This window comes from Ipomoea nil, unplaced genomic scaffold, assembly GCF_001879475.1.
Source record: "Ipomoea nil cultivar Tokyo-kokei standard unplaced genomic scaffold, Asagao_1.1 scaffold2480, whole genome shotgun sequence".
NCBI classification, from domain to species: Eukaryota; Viridiplantae; Streptophyta; class Magnoliopsida; order Solanales; family Convolvulaceae; genus Ipomoea; species Ipomoea nil.
Window position 1 is genome coordinate 1,567,535 of NW_017618908.1, and position 14,892 is coordinate 1,582,426.

The 14,892-nt window shown below is 37.1% G+C and overlaps 2 protein-coding genes across 3 annotated transcripts; both read left to right on the forward strand.

Moving 5' to 3' along the window:
* Positions 1-1,738: 1,738 nt before the first annotated feature.
* On the forward strand, positions 1,739-7,427 carry LOC109152637 (homeobox-leucine zipper protein ROC3). 2 transcript variants are annotated; one of them, XM_019300278.1, is made up of 12 exons: positions 1,739-1,855; positions 2,230-2,467; positions 2,712-2,905; positions 2,999-3,116; positions 3,677-3,865; positions 4,039-4,512; positions 4,626-4,727; positions 4,844-5,062; positions 5,251-5,419; positions 5,512-5,780; positions 6,004-6,099; positions 6,256-7,427. In XM_019300278.1, exons 2-12 carry the CDS (start codon positions 2,312-2,314, stop codon positions 6,727-6,729), a joined length of 2,460 nt encoding a protein of 819 aa, XP_019155823.1. In that variant the 5' UTR covers positions 1,739-1,855; positions 2,230-2,311; the 3' UTR covers positions 6,730-7,427. The 2 variants fall into 2 exon arrangements, with proteins under 2 accessions (XP_019155823.1, XP_019155824.1); XM_019300279.1 differs by lacking the exon at positions 1,739-1,855 and adding an exon at positions 2,068-2,157.
* A 1,364-nt stretch (positions 7,428-8,791) lies between these two features.
* LOC109153324 lies at positions 8,792-14,101 on the forward strand. Its single transcript, XM_019301221.1, has 13 exons — positions 8,792-8,985; positions 9,080-9,141; positions 9,750-9,818; positions 10,445-10,520; positions 10,666-10,736; positions 10,869-10,970; positions 11,986-12,075; positions 12,276-12,350; positions 12,548-12,580; positions 12,721-12,798; positions 13,062-13,103; positions 13,534-13,649; positions 13,804-14,101. The coding sequence occupies exons 1-13, from the start codon at positions 8,931-8,933 to the stop codon at positions 13,820-13,822; spliced, it is 888 nt and encodes a 295-aa protein (XP_019156766.1). The 5' UTR covers positions 8,792-8,930; the 3' UTR covers positions 13,823-14,101.
* The last annotated feature ends 791 nt before the right edge of the window (positions 14,102-14,892 follow it).

Genomic DNA, 14,892 nt, shown 5'->3' on the forward strand with positions numbered 1-14,892 from the left:
TCTTCATTTTTCTTAACCAATACGATTACGTAACATGATAATATACTTACGAAAGTACAATTAATATTTTCTTTAATATAGAATGTGAGCCTATTAGATTACAAACTTTTTACTTGATTACTTCGACTTTGACTTAATTTATGCATAAAAAAAGGGCCACCCCACTTTTATCTCCATTTTCTTGACCAATACAATTACGTGACATGATAATATATATACTTACCAAAATACAATTAATATTTTCTTTAATATAGAAATGTGAACCCATTCTATTACAAACTCTTGAATAGATTACTTTGACTTTTGCCTAATACACGCATATAAATAAGGGACATTTTTTTTCCTCTATTTTCTTAATCAGTACAATTACTTAGCACAATAATATTTTCCTTAATCCAAATGTGTGTGCTCATTAGACTACGAACTCTCCGCTAGATTACTTTGACTTTTAACCTAATACATGTATAAATAACCATCTTTTTTCTTCATTTTCTCATCAATGCAATTATGTAACACGATAATATACTTACAAAAGTGTCATTACTATTTTTCCCTAATACAAAAATGTGGACCCATTTGACTAGGAATTCTTTACTAGATTTCTTCGACTTTGACCTAATATGTGCATAAATATAATAACAATTTACCATTTTCACCTAATCCATACAAATCACGCGATGTATACTCGTTAAAGTACAATTAGTATTTAACACAAAAATGTAGGCCCCCATCAGATAATGTACTCTTCCCTAAATCTCGTCGACTTTGAGCTAAGTGGTTCCGTCTTTTCTCCAAATCAATGCAGTTAAATCACATATATAATCTATATGAGTATAATTAGTATTTTTTTAATACAAAAATGTAGGCCCCATCAGATTATGAACTATTCACTAAATTTCATCGACTTTTTACCTAAGTGGTTCACTCTTTTCTCCAAATCAATGCGGTTAAAGCAAATACATACTCTATAAGATCGATTATAATTAGTATTTTTTAACACAAAAATGTAAGCCCCCACCAGATTATGACTATTTACTAATTAATTCCATCGACTTTGACCTAAATGGTTTGCTCTTTTCACCAAATCAATGCAGTTAAAGTACATATATACTCTATAAGATTATAAATAGTATTTTTAACACAAAAATGTAGGCCCCCATCATATTATGAACTATTCCCTAAATTCCGTCTACTTTGACTTAATGGTTCAGTCCTTTCCCTAAATCAATACCGTTAAATCACACATATAATCTATAAAAGTATAATTAGTATTTTTTTAACACAAAAATGTAAGTCCATCAGATTACGAAGTCTTCACTAGATTTGTGTTGACTTTGACATAATTTGTGGATAAATTTAGTCAATCCTGACACTAATGCTGACTCTTTGACTTAATTAAAGCTTAATTAAAGTTGACCCCACAATTATAAAAATAAATAATAAAATAAAGATTATCCGAGGAAGGTAACGCCACGCGCGGGTACAAATCTCGGGAAAAGCGTTTCAACTTTTTTTTTTTTTTTTTAGAAGAAACTTATAGTCAGAAAAATTAAAATTAAAAAAGAAATGGAAAAAGAAAAAGGTTTGACTTTGGGTATGGATCGACCAATCGAACGACGTATCGTCCGTTATGATTACGCCACGTGTATCAAAACAGTCTCCCCCCTCCCCCCCTACTGTAAGAGCGTAATCGCTAACTCTCACGTTATTTTTTTTTACTACAAAAGCCTCCGCAGAGCGTTAGGATTCGCAGAGAGGATCGGAGAGGCAGGCGGAGAAGACGGCGGAGCAAAGCTGCCGGAGACGAGGGAGAAAGGCCGTGACGGAAAAAACTCCGATTACCGTACCGACGCCGGTATCTCTCTTTTTCTCTCTCTAAATATAACTCTCTTTATTGCATTTCATTAATTGCTTGCAGTAATTTCATTTCATTTAATTTTCATATTTATTCGGCTTTTGAAAATGTTTTTTTTTTAAGGATTCGATCAAGTTAATGTTGCTTTTGGGACTGGGAAGACATTAATAGATCTTTGTTCTAAAAAAATGTATTTTTTTTTTCAAAAAAATATATAATAATAATTTTTTCCTTTTAAAAAACCCTCATATCTTCTACTTCACTCCATGGCTAGATCTTCTGCTTCCGCCATAGCTTGAATGGTCTGTTTTTTTTTCTCTCTCTACATTTGTGTTTTGTTTGATGTTTATTTATTTATGTTTGTGATTTTTCAGGTGAGGAAAGAGATCAGTACATACATAGAGACCAAACCCTAGTCCGAATTTTTTGTTTTTATTTTTTGGAAATTGTTTAAAAATGTATGGGGATTGCCAAGTGCTGTCGTCCATGGCCGGAAATGGCGTCCCGCCGCCGGACTCGTTCTTTGCGCCGCCGCAGCTGGGGCAGAACCCTAATTTCGGCTTCATGTCCAACATCAACATGCCTTTCACCATCTTCCCTCCCATCATTCCAGTAAGCTTAGCCCTTAGCTTCTACTTTCATGCTTTTTTTAAAAATAAAAAATAAAATTTAAGTAATGATGGAAATTCTCATCTATTACCGGATTTGTGTACTGGGAAACCGCACATTATGATCTAGCTAGGGCATTTAATTCGCCCATAACTGATCAGTTCAAAAAAATAAATAAAATGGAAGTCTTGTAATAATCATGTTAGAGTTCTTTCTAGTATATTAATGGTTTTTTTTTTTGGTTTAGAAGGAGGAAGGTGGGTTATTAATGAAGGGAAAAGAGGGAGTGGAGAGTGGTTCAGGCAGCGAGCACATTGAAGGGCTTTCCGGCAATGAACAGGAAACCGATCAGCGGCGGCCGGCGGCGGAGGAGCAGCCGCCGGCGAACAAGAAGAAACGCTACCACCGTCACACCGCGCATCAGATCCAAGAAATGGAAACGTATATATATATGCACTAAACCTCCTCCAAAAACATTCAATTTTTAGCGAATTTGATCGAATAATCTGACAATTATTTATATATATTATGCAGTTTATTCAAGGAATGCCCGCATCCAGACGACAAGCAGAGGCTGAAACTCAGCCAAGACCTCGGACTGAAACCTCGGCAGGTTAAGTTTTGGTTCCAGAACCGGCGCACTCAGATGAAGGTGCGCATTTTAGCATACCACCCCCCTCACCCCCTACCAGCCTCTCGTCTTCTCCAATGTGAACTTTCGTTTTCGCAGTAAAACCCTAAATTTAATGTTCGATAGGCCAGCTGGTTAAAACTCATGAAAAGGCCCCAAATGCACGGTTCCCAATGCAGGGGGTAGGTTTTTATTGCATACCGGTGCATCAAAAACCCAAATTTGCAAAGCCCTAACCAATAGTGTTAATGACACTATAAGAGATCTGCCCACTTGAACATAATCCCGATCTGAACATCGTTCAAATACTGCATACTGAACCAGTGAGCTAAATTCAGTACCACGTACTTGGTACTATACAATAATGTAAGTGTAGTATGTGGTAGGTACTGTTGATACCAACGTCAACAGTACCGCATACCATTTACTACATTTACATATTTGTACCAGTATAACATGACACAATAACGTTAGTATTTTGCTTGTAATTATTATTAACTAACCCACGAGTTCAATTCATATTATTTATGTGTTTAGCTCTCGATCTTATTAACGTTGTTTATGAAATGATTTGTTCATAGGCGCAACAAGACAGGTCGGATAATGTTGTGCTCAGAGCTGAAAACGATAGCTTAAAGACGGAAAATTACCGGCTGCAAGCGGCGTTACGCAACATCCTATGCACCAACTGTGGCGGTCCGGGCATCTTGGCCGACCTGAGCTTCGATGAACAACAACTCCGAATGGAAAATGCCCGTCTCAAAGAAGAGGTAATCCGAGTCCCATAGTTGAACTCATCCATAAATATATGTGCACTAGAAAATCTGACCTTGTAATTAGTCACAAAAATATGTTACATATAACTGATTGACTCAAAAAAAAAAAAAAAACTGACCATAGGCTATAATCATTATTGATGATAAAATTGTTTGTGTGTTAACAGTATGAGAGAATGTGTTGTATCTTCTCGCAATACACGGGGCGTGCAGTCCAGCCAATGGGGCCATCGCCGCTCCTCCCGGCGGCGCCCTTGGACATGGATACCGCCGGCGGGTTCCCGAGAAAATTTGAGGAGAATATGGGCAGTTGTGAGGATATGGTTCCCGTTCCGTTCATGGCAGAAAACCCGCAATTTGCAGGCGGCGGCGGCCCTTTCGTTGGAGAAGAGGAGAAGCCACTGGCGATGGATTTGGCAATTTCTAGTATGGATGAGCTGGTAAAGATGTGCCGCGCCGGCGAGCCGCTCTGGGTTTGCCGGAACAACGGGAGAGAAATGATCAACGGGGACGAGTACTCGCGGCTGTTCCAGTGGCCTAACAAGCCGCCGCTATCAAGTGATATCAGAGCGGAAGCCACCAGAGCTAATGCTGTTGTTATAATGAACAGCATCACCCTAGTTGATGCATTCCTGGACGCAGTAAATCACTAATTAATTATATTTCTAAATATATTTACATATATGATATGATATTGTAACATATTATTTTGTTTCAATTATTAATTAATGTCTTGTTCTAATGCAATTCTCAGGGCAAATGGATGGAGCTATTCCCTTCCATTGTTGCAAGAGCAAAAACCATTCAAGTTGTTATGCCCGGGGTTCCTGGGCACGCTAGTGGCTCACTTCACTTGGTACGAAACTAATCAGTGTCACGTCACAATAACAACTTTAGAAGGAAACTGTACTGTATTTATTAACTTATAACGTTTCGTCTTGAATTCGGGTTGAATAATTGATGACCTTTCAGATGTATGCTGAATTGCAAGCTCTTACCCCATTGCTGCCAACCAGAGAGTGCTATTTCCTGCGTTATTGCCAGCAAAACCCAGAAGAAGGGACTTGGGCCATTGTTGATTTTCCCCATGATAGTCTCCAGATTAACTTCCCATCATCTTCTTGTTTCCCCCACTTCAAGAGAAGACCTTCTGGTTGCATCATCCAAGACATGCCCAATGGGTACTCTAGGGTAATTTCCACCTATTTTTATCTACATAAAATCTTATGTGACAACCAGCAATCTCTAATATGAATGATCATAGTTCGATCAGAGCATCAGGCCAGCTGTCACAGCGAAAAGAAGTGACTACAATTCAGCAAGGGAATTAGTCACTGTGAACCAAAAAAAAATGAATGATCATAATTTTGGTCTTGCAGGTTACATGGATAGAACATGCTGAGGTTGAGGAAAACCCAGTGAACCAAATCTTCAGCAATTTAGTGGCGAGCGGCGAGGCATTCGGGGCGCGGCGGTGGCTGGCGGTGTTACAGCGCCAATGCGAGAGGGTTGCTAGTCTTATGGCACGAAATTTATCAGACCTGGGAGGTAATATATATATACATATATATATATATATATATATTCTCCATATATGGATCTTATATATATATCCAACTAATTAACATTATTGTTTTCAGTGATACCATCTCCGGAAGCAAGGAAAAACATGATGAATTTGGCTCAGAGGATGATCAAAATATTCTGTGTGAACATAAGCACATCCATGGGACAATCCTGGACATCCCTGTCGGATTCCGCCGAGGATACTGTCCGAATCACCACCAGGAAAGTCACCGAGCCCGGCCAGCCCGCCGGCCTCATTCTCAGTGCCGTCTCCACCACCTGGCTTCCCTATCACCACTTCCAAGTCTTCGATCTCCTCAGAGACGAACGCCATCGAGCTCAGGTTACAAGTTTGATTCTTCTATTTAAGAACAGAACATCAAAAATTATGGAATTTTTGATTACCTGAAATAAAAAGTGGTCGGAAATAGCAATAAAGGTTTTTCCAAGACTTTCGATTTGATTTAAGATCATTTTAAGTGGTCGGAAATTTCATAATTTCTAGCGGTGATTCTTTATTGGAGGCCTAGAGATTAATTAATTAATTAATTTATTTTGTTGAACAGTTGGATGCTCTTTCTAATGGGAATTCATTGCACGAGGTGGCTCACATTGCCAACGGTTCTCACCCTGGAAACTGTATCTCTCTCCTTCGCATTAATGTAAGTTATATTAATGGTTTGCAGATGTACTTTCAACCATTAATTATATTATATTGTTGAATATATAATATATATAAATTGGATTGGATAGTCCAACTAAACTTAAATTTTTTAATTTGGTATCAGAGCAATTAATAATTGAATTATATATCACAGGTAGCTAGCAACTCTTCCCAGAGTGTAGAGCTGATGTTGCAGGAGAGCTGCGCGGATGATTCCGGCAGCCTGGTGGTGTACGCCACCATGGACGTCGACGCCATCCAGCTCGCCATGAGCGGCGACGACCCCTCCAGCGTGCCGCTTCTGCCGTTAGGCTTCGTCATAACACCCATGGCTGCCGCCGCCACCGCCACGGCGGTCCAGTCATCTGAAAGTGGATGCCTGCCGGAATCCGGCTGCCTCCTCACCGTGGCGCTGCAGGTGTTGGCCAGCACCATGCCGACGGCGAAGCTCAACCTCTCCAGTGTCACCGCCATCAACCACCACCTCTGCAACACCGTGCAGCAAATCAACGCCGCCCTTAGCGGCCTGGACGACACAGCCGCCACCACCACCGCCCAGCCGTTCCCAGCGCCGCCGTCTCCGCCGCCGGTTAAGGAAACCGACGACGAGAACCACCGCAGTTCCTAATTACCCAAAACCTCTCTCTTGAAATCGATCGAGAGAGGTTCTGAGTAATTTGTGAAAATCTTGGAGGGTAGACTTGTCAAAACAACAAAAGTATTGTTGGTAGATAGGAGTAGTAATTGCCCCTCTGCATGTGCATGAACCATATTGCTGGGTAAATAAATGATAAGAGACAAGTAGTTCTTTAGGGTTAATTAGGTAATAGTGTAGGCTGGCCCTACTATAATGTTACTCTCACTCGGCCCGGCCTGGCCCGACCCTATAATATTTTTCCGCAAAATTGACTTGAATTTATCCATGTCCTCGTACCTTAAAATTTCACTAGTTTGAGGACATCAATAAACTTAAGTTAATTTTGCATAAAAATGTTATCGAGAGTGCAAAAAGAGTAACATTATTCTCTCGTCATCAATTATTGTTGTTTTTGTGAATGGATGAAAACTTTTGCTAGCAAGACAGGTGGGATCGAGATCGAGTTAACAACGATGATGTGGTAGAGAAGTCAAGAGCGCACCAGATAAAATCCTTGCTGGCTGGCCTAGCTAGGCTAACCATTAATGCTTCCGGCCAGCTAGCAAGGATGGTGGTTCGGGAATTGACTTCTTGTCTAGTTGTCTTGTAGTGTTTGACCGTTTCTTGTATTTCTTTGAAATTTCTACCTTTGGTACTCAATTTAATTATATTGTACTTCTTGTTTTGTATTTTGAGATTACTTTTCACTCATTGGCGCATTGATAATGTCAGATAATATATATACATCTATCATGCATATAAAATTAATTACATGTGAACTTGTAGCGACCTACCACAACTTATATGTATATATAGAAATATAATAATCAAATTATTTTGGTACTTGGTTTGCAAGATTCATGTATAATGTGGGGACTTGTAGTATTGCCTTAGAGTTGTTTGTTGAATTTGTTGGAGGCGTGAAAGGGTGAGATTGGACGAAGTTATTTAGAGGTTAGATTGTGTCACATATTTCATGAGTAAAATAAAATTGTTGATTTGCTTGCAAGTTTTCCCTCGTTCTCTAGTCACGAGAAGCTGTTGGTCCAATTTGCATTGTAGACCATGATTCAAAGTAGCATTCAAATTATGTGTTAATAGCTAAAATATTACTCCGTATATGTTTTCAATTGACAAATTACGTGTCTATAAATAAATTAAAGACACATAATATATATGTTAACTACTAGCACATAATATAGTAATTACATAATAGTTATAGCAGTTAATATATTATTTTTAATTTATTTATAGACATAAAATTTATTAATCGAAGAAAACATAATATATTAATGCAGACACATAATTTTTGGACAATAATCCAAGGTGAACCCCTGATCAATGAACCAGGGGCCAACTATCATGTAGTGTGATGGCATCCCGGTTATAATTCCAAATGGGTGGTCATAGGTTCGAACCAATACTACCTTGTAAAGAATCATGTTTATTTCAAAAATACTATGAATCTACAGTATAGAAATTATGGATATGGATCCGTGCTCACAGCATAATTTGCCTATTGAACCCATGACATACACAAAGCAACACACACCCCAACCCACCCAGGCCACTACTTATCTTATATATTAGAGGGCAGGAAGCTCTAGTTTTGCATGAGAAGTGCGCTAGAAGCAAAGTGATCGGGGGATACATGTGTAGCCAATAAGAAGACTAGTCGATGCCGTACATTTGTCAACCATCCAGAAGACCTTCTACATTATATAAGGTATGCTTAATTCCTCTTAAGATATCCAATGTAGGGTTAGATTCCTAGCTCCCGACAAAACCATCCATTTATATACCTGTTGCATACACATAACATGTTAACCAATATAATTTTTAAATTAGAATTCACAAAGCAATACAAGCCTAGTCCATAGGGTTCCCTCCATTTGACTTATTGAATAGTTAGCAAGTCCATTATCCATAGCCCACTAGCCCCAAAGCGCAAAGGCCAAAGCCTATTAATACACAACTGGCCCATCAGCAAAGACCTTGGACTAAAGGTAACCGCATGCACAACCCCAATTACATATGTATATACTTAACGGCGTCGTTTTTCATCAGCCCCGAGCCGTAGACACGGCATAATCCTCTCCCACCCTCCCTACCTCTTCCAACTGCAAACCGTCTCTCCCAATTTTCCTGTCAAAGGCGGAGGCTACGTTTAGCTGATCACTGACGCGGCGGCCATGGCGATGCAAGCTGGGATGGGCTTATCTAAGATAGTCTTCTTACTGGGAGCAGGTATAAGTGTATTTTGTTTTATTTATTTAATTTTTGGTTGCATCTTTGGCGGATTGATCTGATCTAATCATACGAATTTGTATTTATGTGTTAGGGTACACTACTACCGTGCTTCTGAATAACGGTAAATTGTCGAATGTGCTGGGAGAACTTCAGGTCCTTAAAATTTTTTGCCCTTTCTACCGTGATTGAATCTGCTTTTTGATTAGTTAGCTTCATGTTATTTTGATTCCAGTAGTTTGAGCTACAATAGAAATTCTAAAGATAAAAGCTCCGATCAAACGAGTATATCAAAGGATTTGAGCACTAAGCTTTTCCAGCAATAAATTATAGCTAATTGTGTATTTAAACAAGAATCACATGACTGGTTTGAGGTTATTAGGGTTCCGACTATACAAAATATGATGGTACTACTGCATCTATTTAGAGTAACTTTTAGCTTTTTAATGTGAATAGGATAGGATGTGTAGTTCTGCATCTCTGACCAGACTGCAGTGTATTGGTTGGTTGGAGATATTGAAGTAATATAGTCGCTTGAGCTACGTTATGTAAGCATAATCTTATTGATTTTTATGAGTGTCACAATCTTAATTAACAACATCACTTTTTGCTATATGTCTTGGGGAAAATATGTGATTGTGAATGAATGGATATATAGTAGTAATAGTACTTTTGAATGGATTAATTAATTGGATCACTTTTATGTATCAGCTCTGTATTAAGTGATGGATTTTAAGCTTGAACCTATGTTTCCACCCCTGCAGAATTTGGTGAAAAATTATGAAAAATCTGTGGAAGATGGTGGAGAAACTGATGCGGTACTTGCTGCGCAGGTAATAATATACAATAAAAGCAGCATTTAAATGTTATTTTACTTGTTCTATACATTTCCATGCAGAAATATGTGTTTTTGACTTGCATGATGACTGATGAGGCTTATGATAAGTAATTTTTTACTTTTATTGGGGAGTTTGGGCAAAGGAATTCAACCCCGTATCTATACTAAGCCTTTTCTTTTGTGTATTTGGAAATTTTGAAGAGCACATCATTCTGTAGTGATATGTTATCTTTAACGAATTTGGCCTATGCAGTGAGTGAACATTAATTGTTATGCACTCTGTATTAGTTTAGTAGTGTGAACGGTGAAGTATTCTCTGGTTTCCTACCCGGGAGGTAATTTTGTTATTGTTGACCATCCCCTCCTACTGTTCTTCTCAGAATAAATATTTTCAGTATTAAGCCTTTTAGATGATGTATAACATGTAGGTAAATGGTAGTCCACATGTGATGTTAACCTGATTATTGCAAATGTTGTTGATTCAGTGCATTTTTAACATCATGGTTGTACATGATATTGTATTTCTAAGTGTATGATTCTTGCCTTCCTATATTTAACATGATATTGTATTTCTAACTGTATGATTCTTGCCTTCCTATATTTAACGTTATTGTTTTGTAGGTTCGACGGTTAGCTATGGAGGTTCGATCACTGGCCTCCGCACGCTCAATCACTGTTCTCAATGGGGGTTCTAATGGTATTTTTGCTTATACAAGATTAATTGATAAAGTGAAAGCTAAATAGACTTAACAGTGCAGTGATGAAAGCCTGAGATATGTTCTGTTACGATTTTTTAAAATTCATGTTTGATCTAACTCTATTTCTATTGCACTCTCTGTTAGGTAACATAACAAATCTGGTGGTTCCTGCTGCTGCTGTAGGGGCCTTGGGCTATGGATACATGTGGTGGAAGGTGAATTCTTCAAGCTCTCTATTTAAACTTTAAAATGCTTAGTTCTCATGTGCATATTATACCTTTAAGCCTCAACTGCCCGTTTTCCTGCCCCTGACTTGCATTCTAATTTCATGATTCTTTTGTTTTCAGGGTATCTCATTCTCTGACCTTATGTATGTAACAAAGCGTAGTATGGCAACTGCTGTTGAAAACTTAACAAAGCATCTGGAGCATGTTTCTGATGCCTTAGCTGTGAGTATCTGAACTTCTTGCGAACTATGTTCTCTCTCTTATTTTTCATGGTGCTATACACATGTTGTGATCTTTGTATTCTGACCATCTTGATAGCATTTAATCATCTTTAAACTTAATAGCAGATTAGCAGTTGACAAATAAGGCAGTCAGGTTGATGAGTATCATTTATGTCCTAAAGTTGTTCTCTTACCACTATCAACACATGCCCACTTAATCAAATAAAACACTCCTACAAGTATGTCCAAAAGTAGTGTAGTAATTATATATATTTAAAAGTCAAAAGTTCATATACATATTGGGTGTTCACTGAATATCTATTGTCTAATTATAATTTTCATCAATTAGCACCAATTGTAAAAACCGCTAGGCACCCATTGGGCATTTTTGTTGGTTGTTTGTTTGTTTGTTTTTTATTTATTTATTTATTTTGCATATGGCATCCTGTTTTTTTAGACTTCAACAGGTGTTTGTCCCAAGCACATAATACTCTAACCATAACAAATACGGAGTACAAACGAAACAAACAAAATTAATAAAAAATAATGCCCCCCTAGTTGGCCTACAAGCCTATTTTCCCATTATTCCCTTCGGCCTAGAGCCGCGTAGCACCTAGTTGGCTCCTAGGCTGCCGCCTAGACTGGTTTTTACAACACTTTTAGCACTCTTTATTTTAGTTGCCAAGCTTTAGTTAGTGGAAATTCTAAAGTTACAACCAATTCATGTCTATGTGGGTTTTTAGTCTAAATAAACTACATAAGCAACAAGATATTTGATGCTTAAACTATTGCAACTTTTCTATGGACATGTCTTTTGGGATTTAGATGGATGATCTGCACCCTAATGCATTTCATGTATTACTTATATATTTTAATGAATAGATATAGACTACACCTTGCAAATATGTGCTTATATCTTGTGTACATAACAACCTATCATGTTTATGTATATTTGTCCTCAAGTTCAGAAACTCATGTGTTGCTTACATAATTTACCTATGTGGTCCTTTGTTTAGGCAACAAAGAGGCATTTGACGCAGAGAATTGAGAATGTAGACGGGAAACTGGATGACCAAATTGAGATATCAAAACAAATTCGGACTGAGGTAAAGTCACGAAGTAATTCTTATTTTCCATTCACATGATGGATTTCGGTTTAAATGAATTAAATCATGTTATTCGTAACATGAACATATTAGTGAAGGATCTAGATTGTGATTGATGTGTTAAATAAAATGGGAAAATGAATTTATATTCGAATTACTATCAAGCATATTATAACCAAATTGCTGAAATTTTGGAACAGGTTAATGATGTTCGTGGTGATCTTTCTCAAATTGGTTTTGATTTGGATTCACTACACAGGATGGTGACTGGCCTGGTCAGTGTTTTTTGTTGCTAATATTCTTTCACCTAAAATATTACTAATCAAGCATATTATTTGTATATAATCATAGACCCCTATGCTATACTGACTACTTTGTTAATTGCATCACCACACATACTTATTTGTTATTCATAGTCATTTTGTTGGCTACTTTTCTTCATTATTTCTTATGGTAATATGTTGAATCTCAGGATGGCAAGCTTCTTTCTTTGGAAGAAAAGCAGGTGAATTTTTTATTTTTATTTTTTGAAATTATTTTGGTTTCCTGTTTGGATTTTGTTCAATGGACAATGGTCATCAATTAAGTGGTGGCCTAATATTTAGATGGGTTTACTAATTACTACTATTACAATTGTGGCAATAGGAGCTTGCAAATGCTGGTGTCATGTATCTCTGTGGTATTGTCAATGGTCAAAGTGTAAAAATGCCTGAAAAAGTCCAGGTTTGTACAAATTACTTCCCACAGAAGTGAAATTTTACATTTTTTATGTTTTATCTTTTTTTTGGATGGTTGGTGTTTTTGCATTACAATTTGGGTAAAGACCAAAATCTTTAGTCAGTGGTGTTGAAAACTATAAGTTTTAATTTCATGGAAAATAGATTTCTTATAATCCTCACTCATCCATGCTTCTAAATTCTTATTGTTGAATTATTGTATGCTTTCTATCACGTAATCTATATATTTCTTCGTACTTCCTTTTTCAGGAACAGCTCCGTATTGGTGGTAACTCAGTGGGTTCCCTCATGGTAATTTGCTAGCTTAAATACCATTATGTCATTACTCTTTAGGATGTGATTAGATAATCCTTGATTGCTTTACTATAAGTCTATAACCATGTAATGAATGGCTATTTCTACTGCTTATCATAAATTGCATGTTACTCCTCACAACGCGAAAGATAAATGAGAAAATTAGAGGGAGAATTAGTTACTCAAGCCTCTGGGTTCAACCCAAATTTACAGTCATAATTTGTTATTGATGCCAAAAATTAACTTCTGGGCTTTCTGTGCTCAAAGTGAATGTGGTGCCATATGATTGTGAGTATTATTATTATTAATGTTACTATGTGTATAATCTATAGTTAGTTAATATGTGGTGATAGAATTAGTCTGAGGTTCTATCATATTAGATAGGAGTGTTCTGAGAATTTGAATTCTCATCATGATCTCATTTCAGGGTCTCAAAGACATCCTGGACGTCTATGGGCAAGGAGATGAGGTTAGGCTCATAACAGATGGCAGTGCACTGGATATTGCCGACAAGTCTATTGTTCCACCAAAAAGCATGATGAGGTAATGAGTAATTACAATTTCTTATTTATCTCTCCCTCGACAACTCTTCCCCCCTGTTATGTCCGTAAAATTGAAAATGGAAAAGGGCAATGAGATTTTGTCCCTTTGCAAGTAGCACCACCGTTGATGTCCCGCTTGGTTTTTCTTTTGACAGGACGGCATCAGCAAAGTAGTGATTGAAACACACTATTATTTGAAGTATTGTTAAGTGGCTTTTGTTTTCAATGTAAACCCATGGGGGGTATACCGTATACATACATGTGCTTATTAGTAGTCGTCTTTTGAATTGTCGGTTCTTGTCAATAACTGTTGTATTTGACTCTCATCTATATGCTCGATGAAATGTGCCTCTTCAAGCTTACTAATGATGGTAGTATACACGTTTCGATATTTTATTGTCTTTATGGTGTAATATATGTTTCAGTCCATAAAAGCTCAACTTAGCCTGCCAACACTCTTCAGCTTTACACTTGTTTGGTACTTTTGATTTTTATTTTATTTTTTTCAAAATTTGTCTGGCATTTATATACTTTTAATATTTAAATTTTGAACATAAAAGTTAGATAGACTAGTTGGGCTGAGAATATATGAACTTTCTTGTGTTTACAAACTGAACCTCTACTGTCTATAGCATAGGCAAGTGATCCATAGAACCATGTGCCCATGTGCCCATGGAATCATCTAGCTCTGCAACTTAGTTATTTGTTGTCAATTTCCCAATTTCCACTACAATATATATATATATATATATATATATATATATATAAACTATCACGGGTTAAGTTTGAGAACAATGACCCGAGATTGAGTTTCAACTTTCATCAGCGGTAGTGTGAGAGCAACCTCTCAAAGTGGAGGGACTTCTTGTGTGATGTAAGCAAAATTCTAATCTGTGTTCAGTTGAATTATCATAATTTACATTCTCCCTGATATCTCTGTTAGGGCGGAGTGCGGGGGTCCTTTGAATTGGGGATTCACCTTTTGGGGAAAAAAAACATAGGATAAAGAAAGATTCCTATTTCTTCAGCTCAAAACTTTAATATATGTACTGTTGTACTGCCACTCAGTAACAAAATTGATTTTCATGTACCAAAAATTAATATTAAAATTGATTTTTATTTTTTCCCAAGAAATAAAAGTGAATGGAATCCTCTTTGAGATTTTCTTCAATTTTTAATAAAAAAGTTGATTACAGGGAGAAATATATAAAGATTATACAAAGTACTTTTTTAACATGAATATC

Coding starts and splice junctions, on each gene's coding strand:
- LOC109152637 (XM_019300278.1), top strand. CDS start 2,312: ATGTATGGGGATTGCCAAGTGCTGTCGTCCATGGCCGGAAATGGCGTC. Junction 3,866..4,038: donor ATGCCCGTCTCAAAGAAGAG/GTAATCCGAGTC, acceptor GTGTGTTAACAG/TATGAGAGAATGTGTTGTAT. Junction 4,513..4,625: donor TTGATGCATTCCTGGACGCA/GTAAATCACTAA, acceptor TGCAATTCTCAG/GGCAAATGGATGGAGCTATT.
- LOC109153324 (XM_019301221.1), top strand. CDS start 8,931: ATGGCGATGCAAGCTGGGATGGGCTTATCTAAGATAGTCTTCTTACTG. Junction 9,819..10,444: donor ATGCGGTACTTGCTGCGCAG/GTAATAATATAC, acceptor ATTGTTTTGTAG/GTTCGACGGTTAGCTATGGA. Junction 13,104..13,533: donor ACTCAGTGGGTTCCCTCATG/GTAATTTGCTAG, acceptor ATCTCATTTCAG/GGTCTCAAAGACATCCTGGA.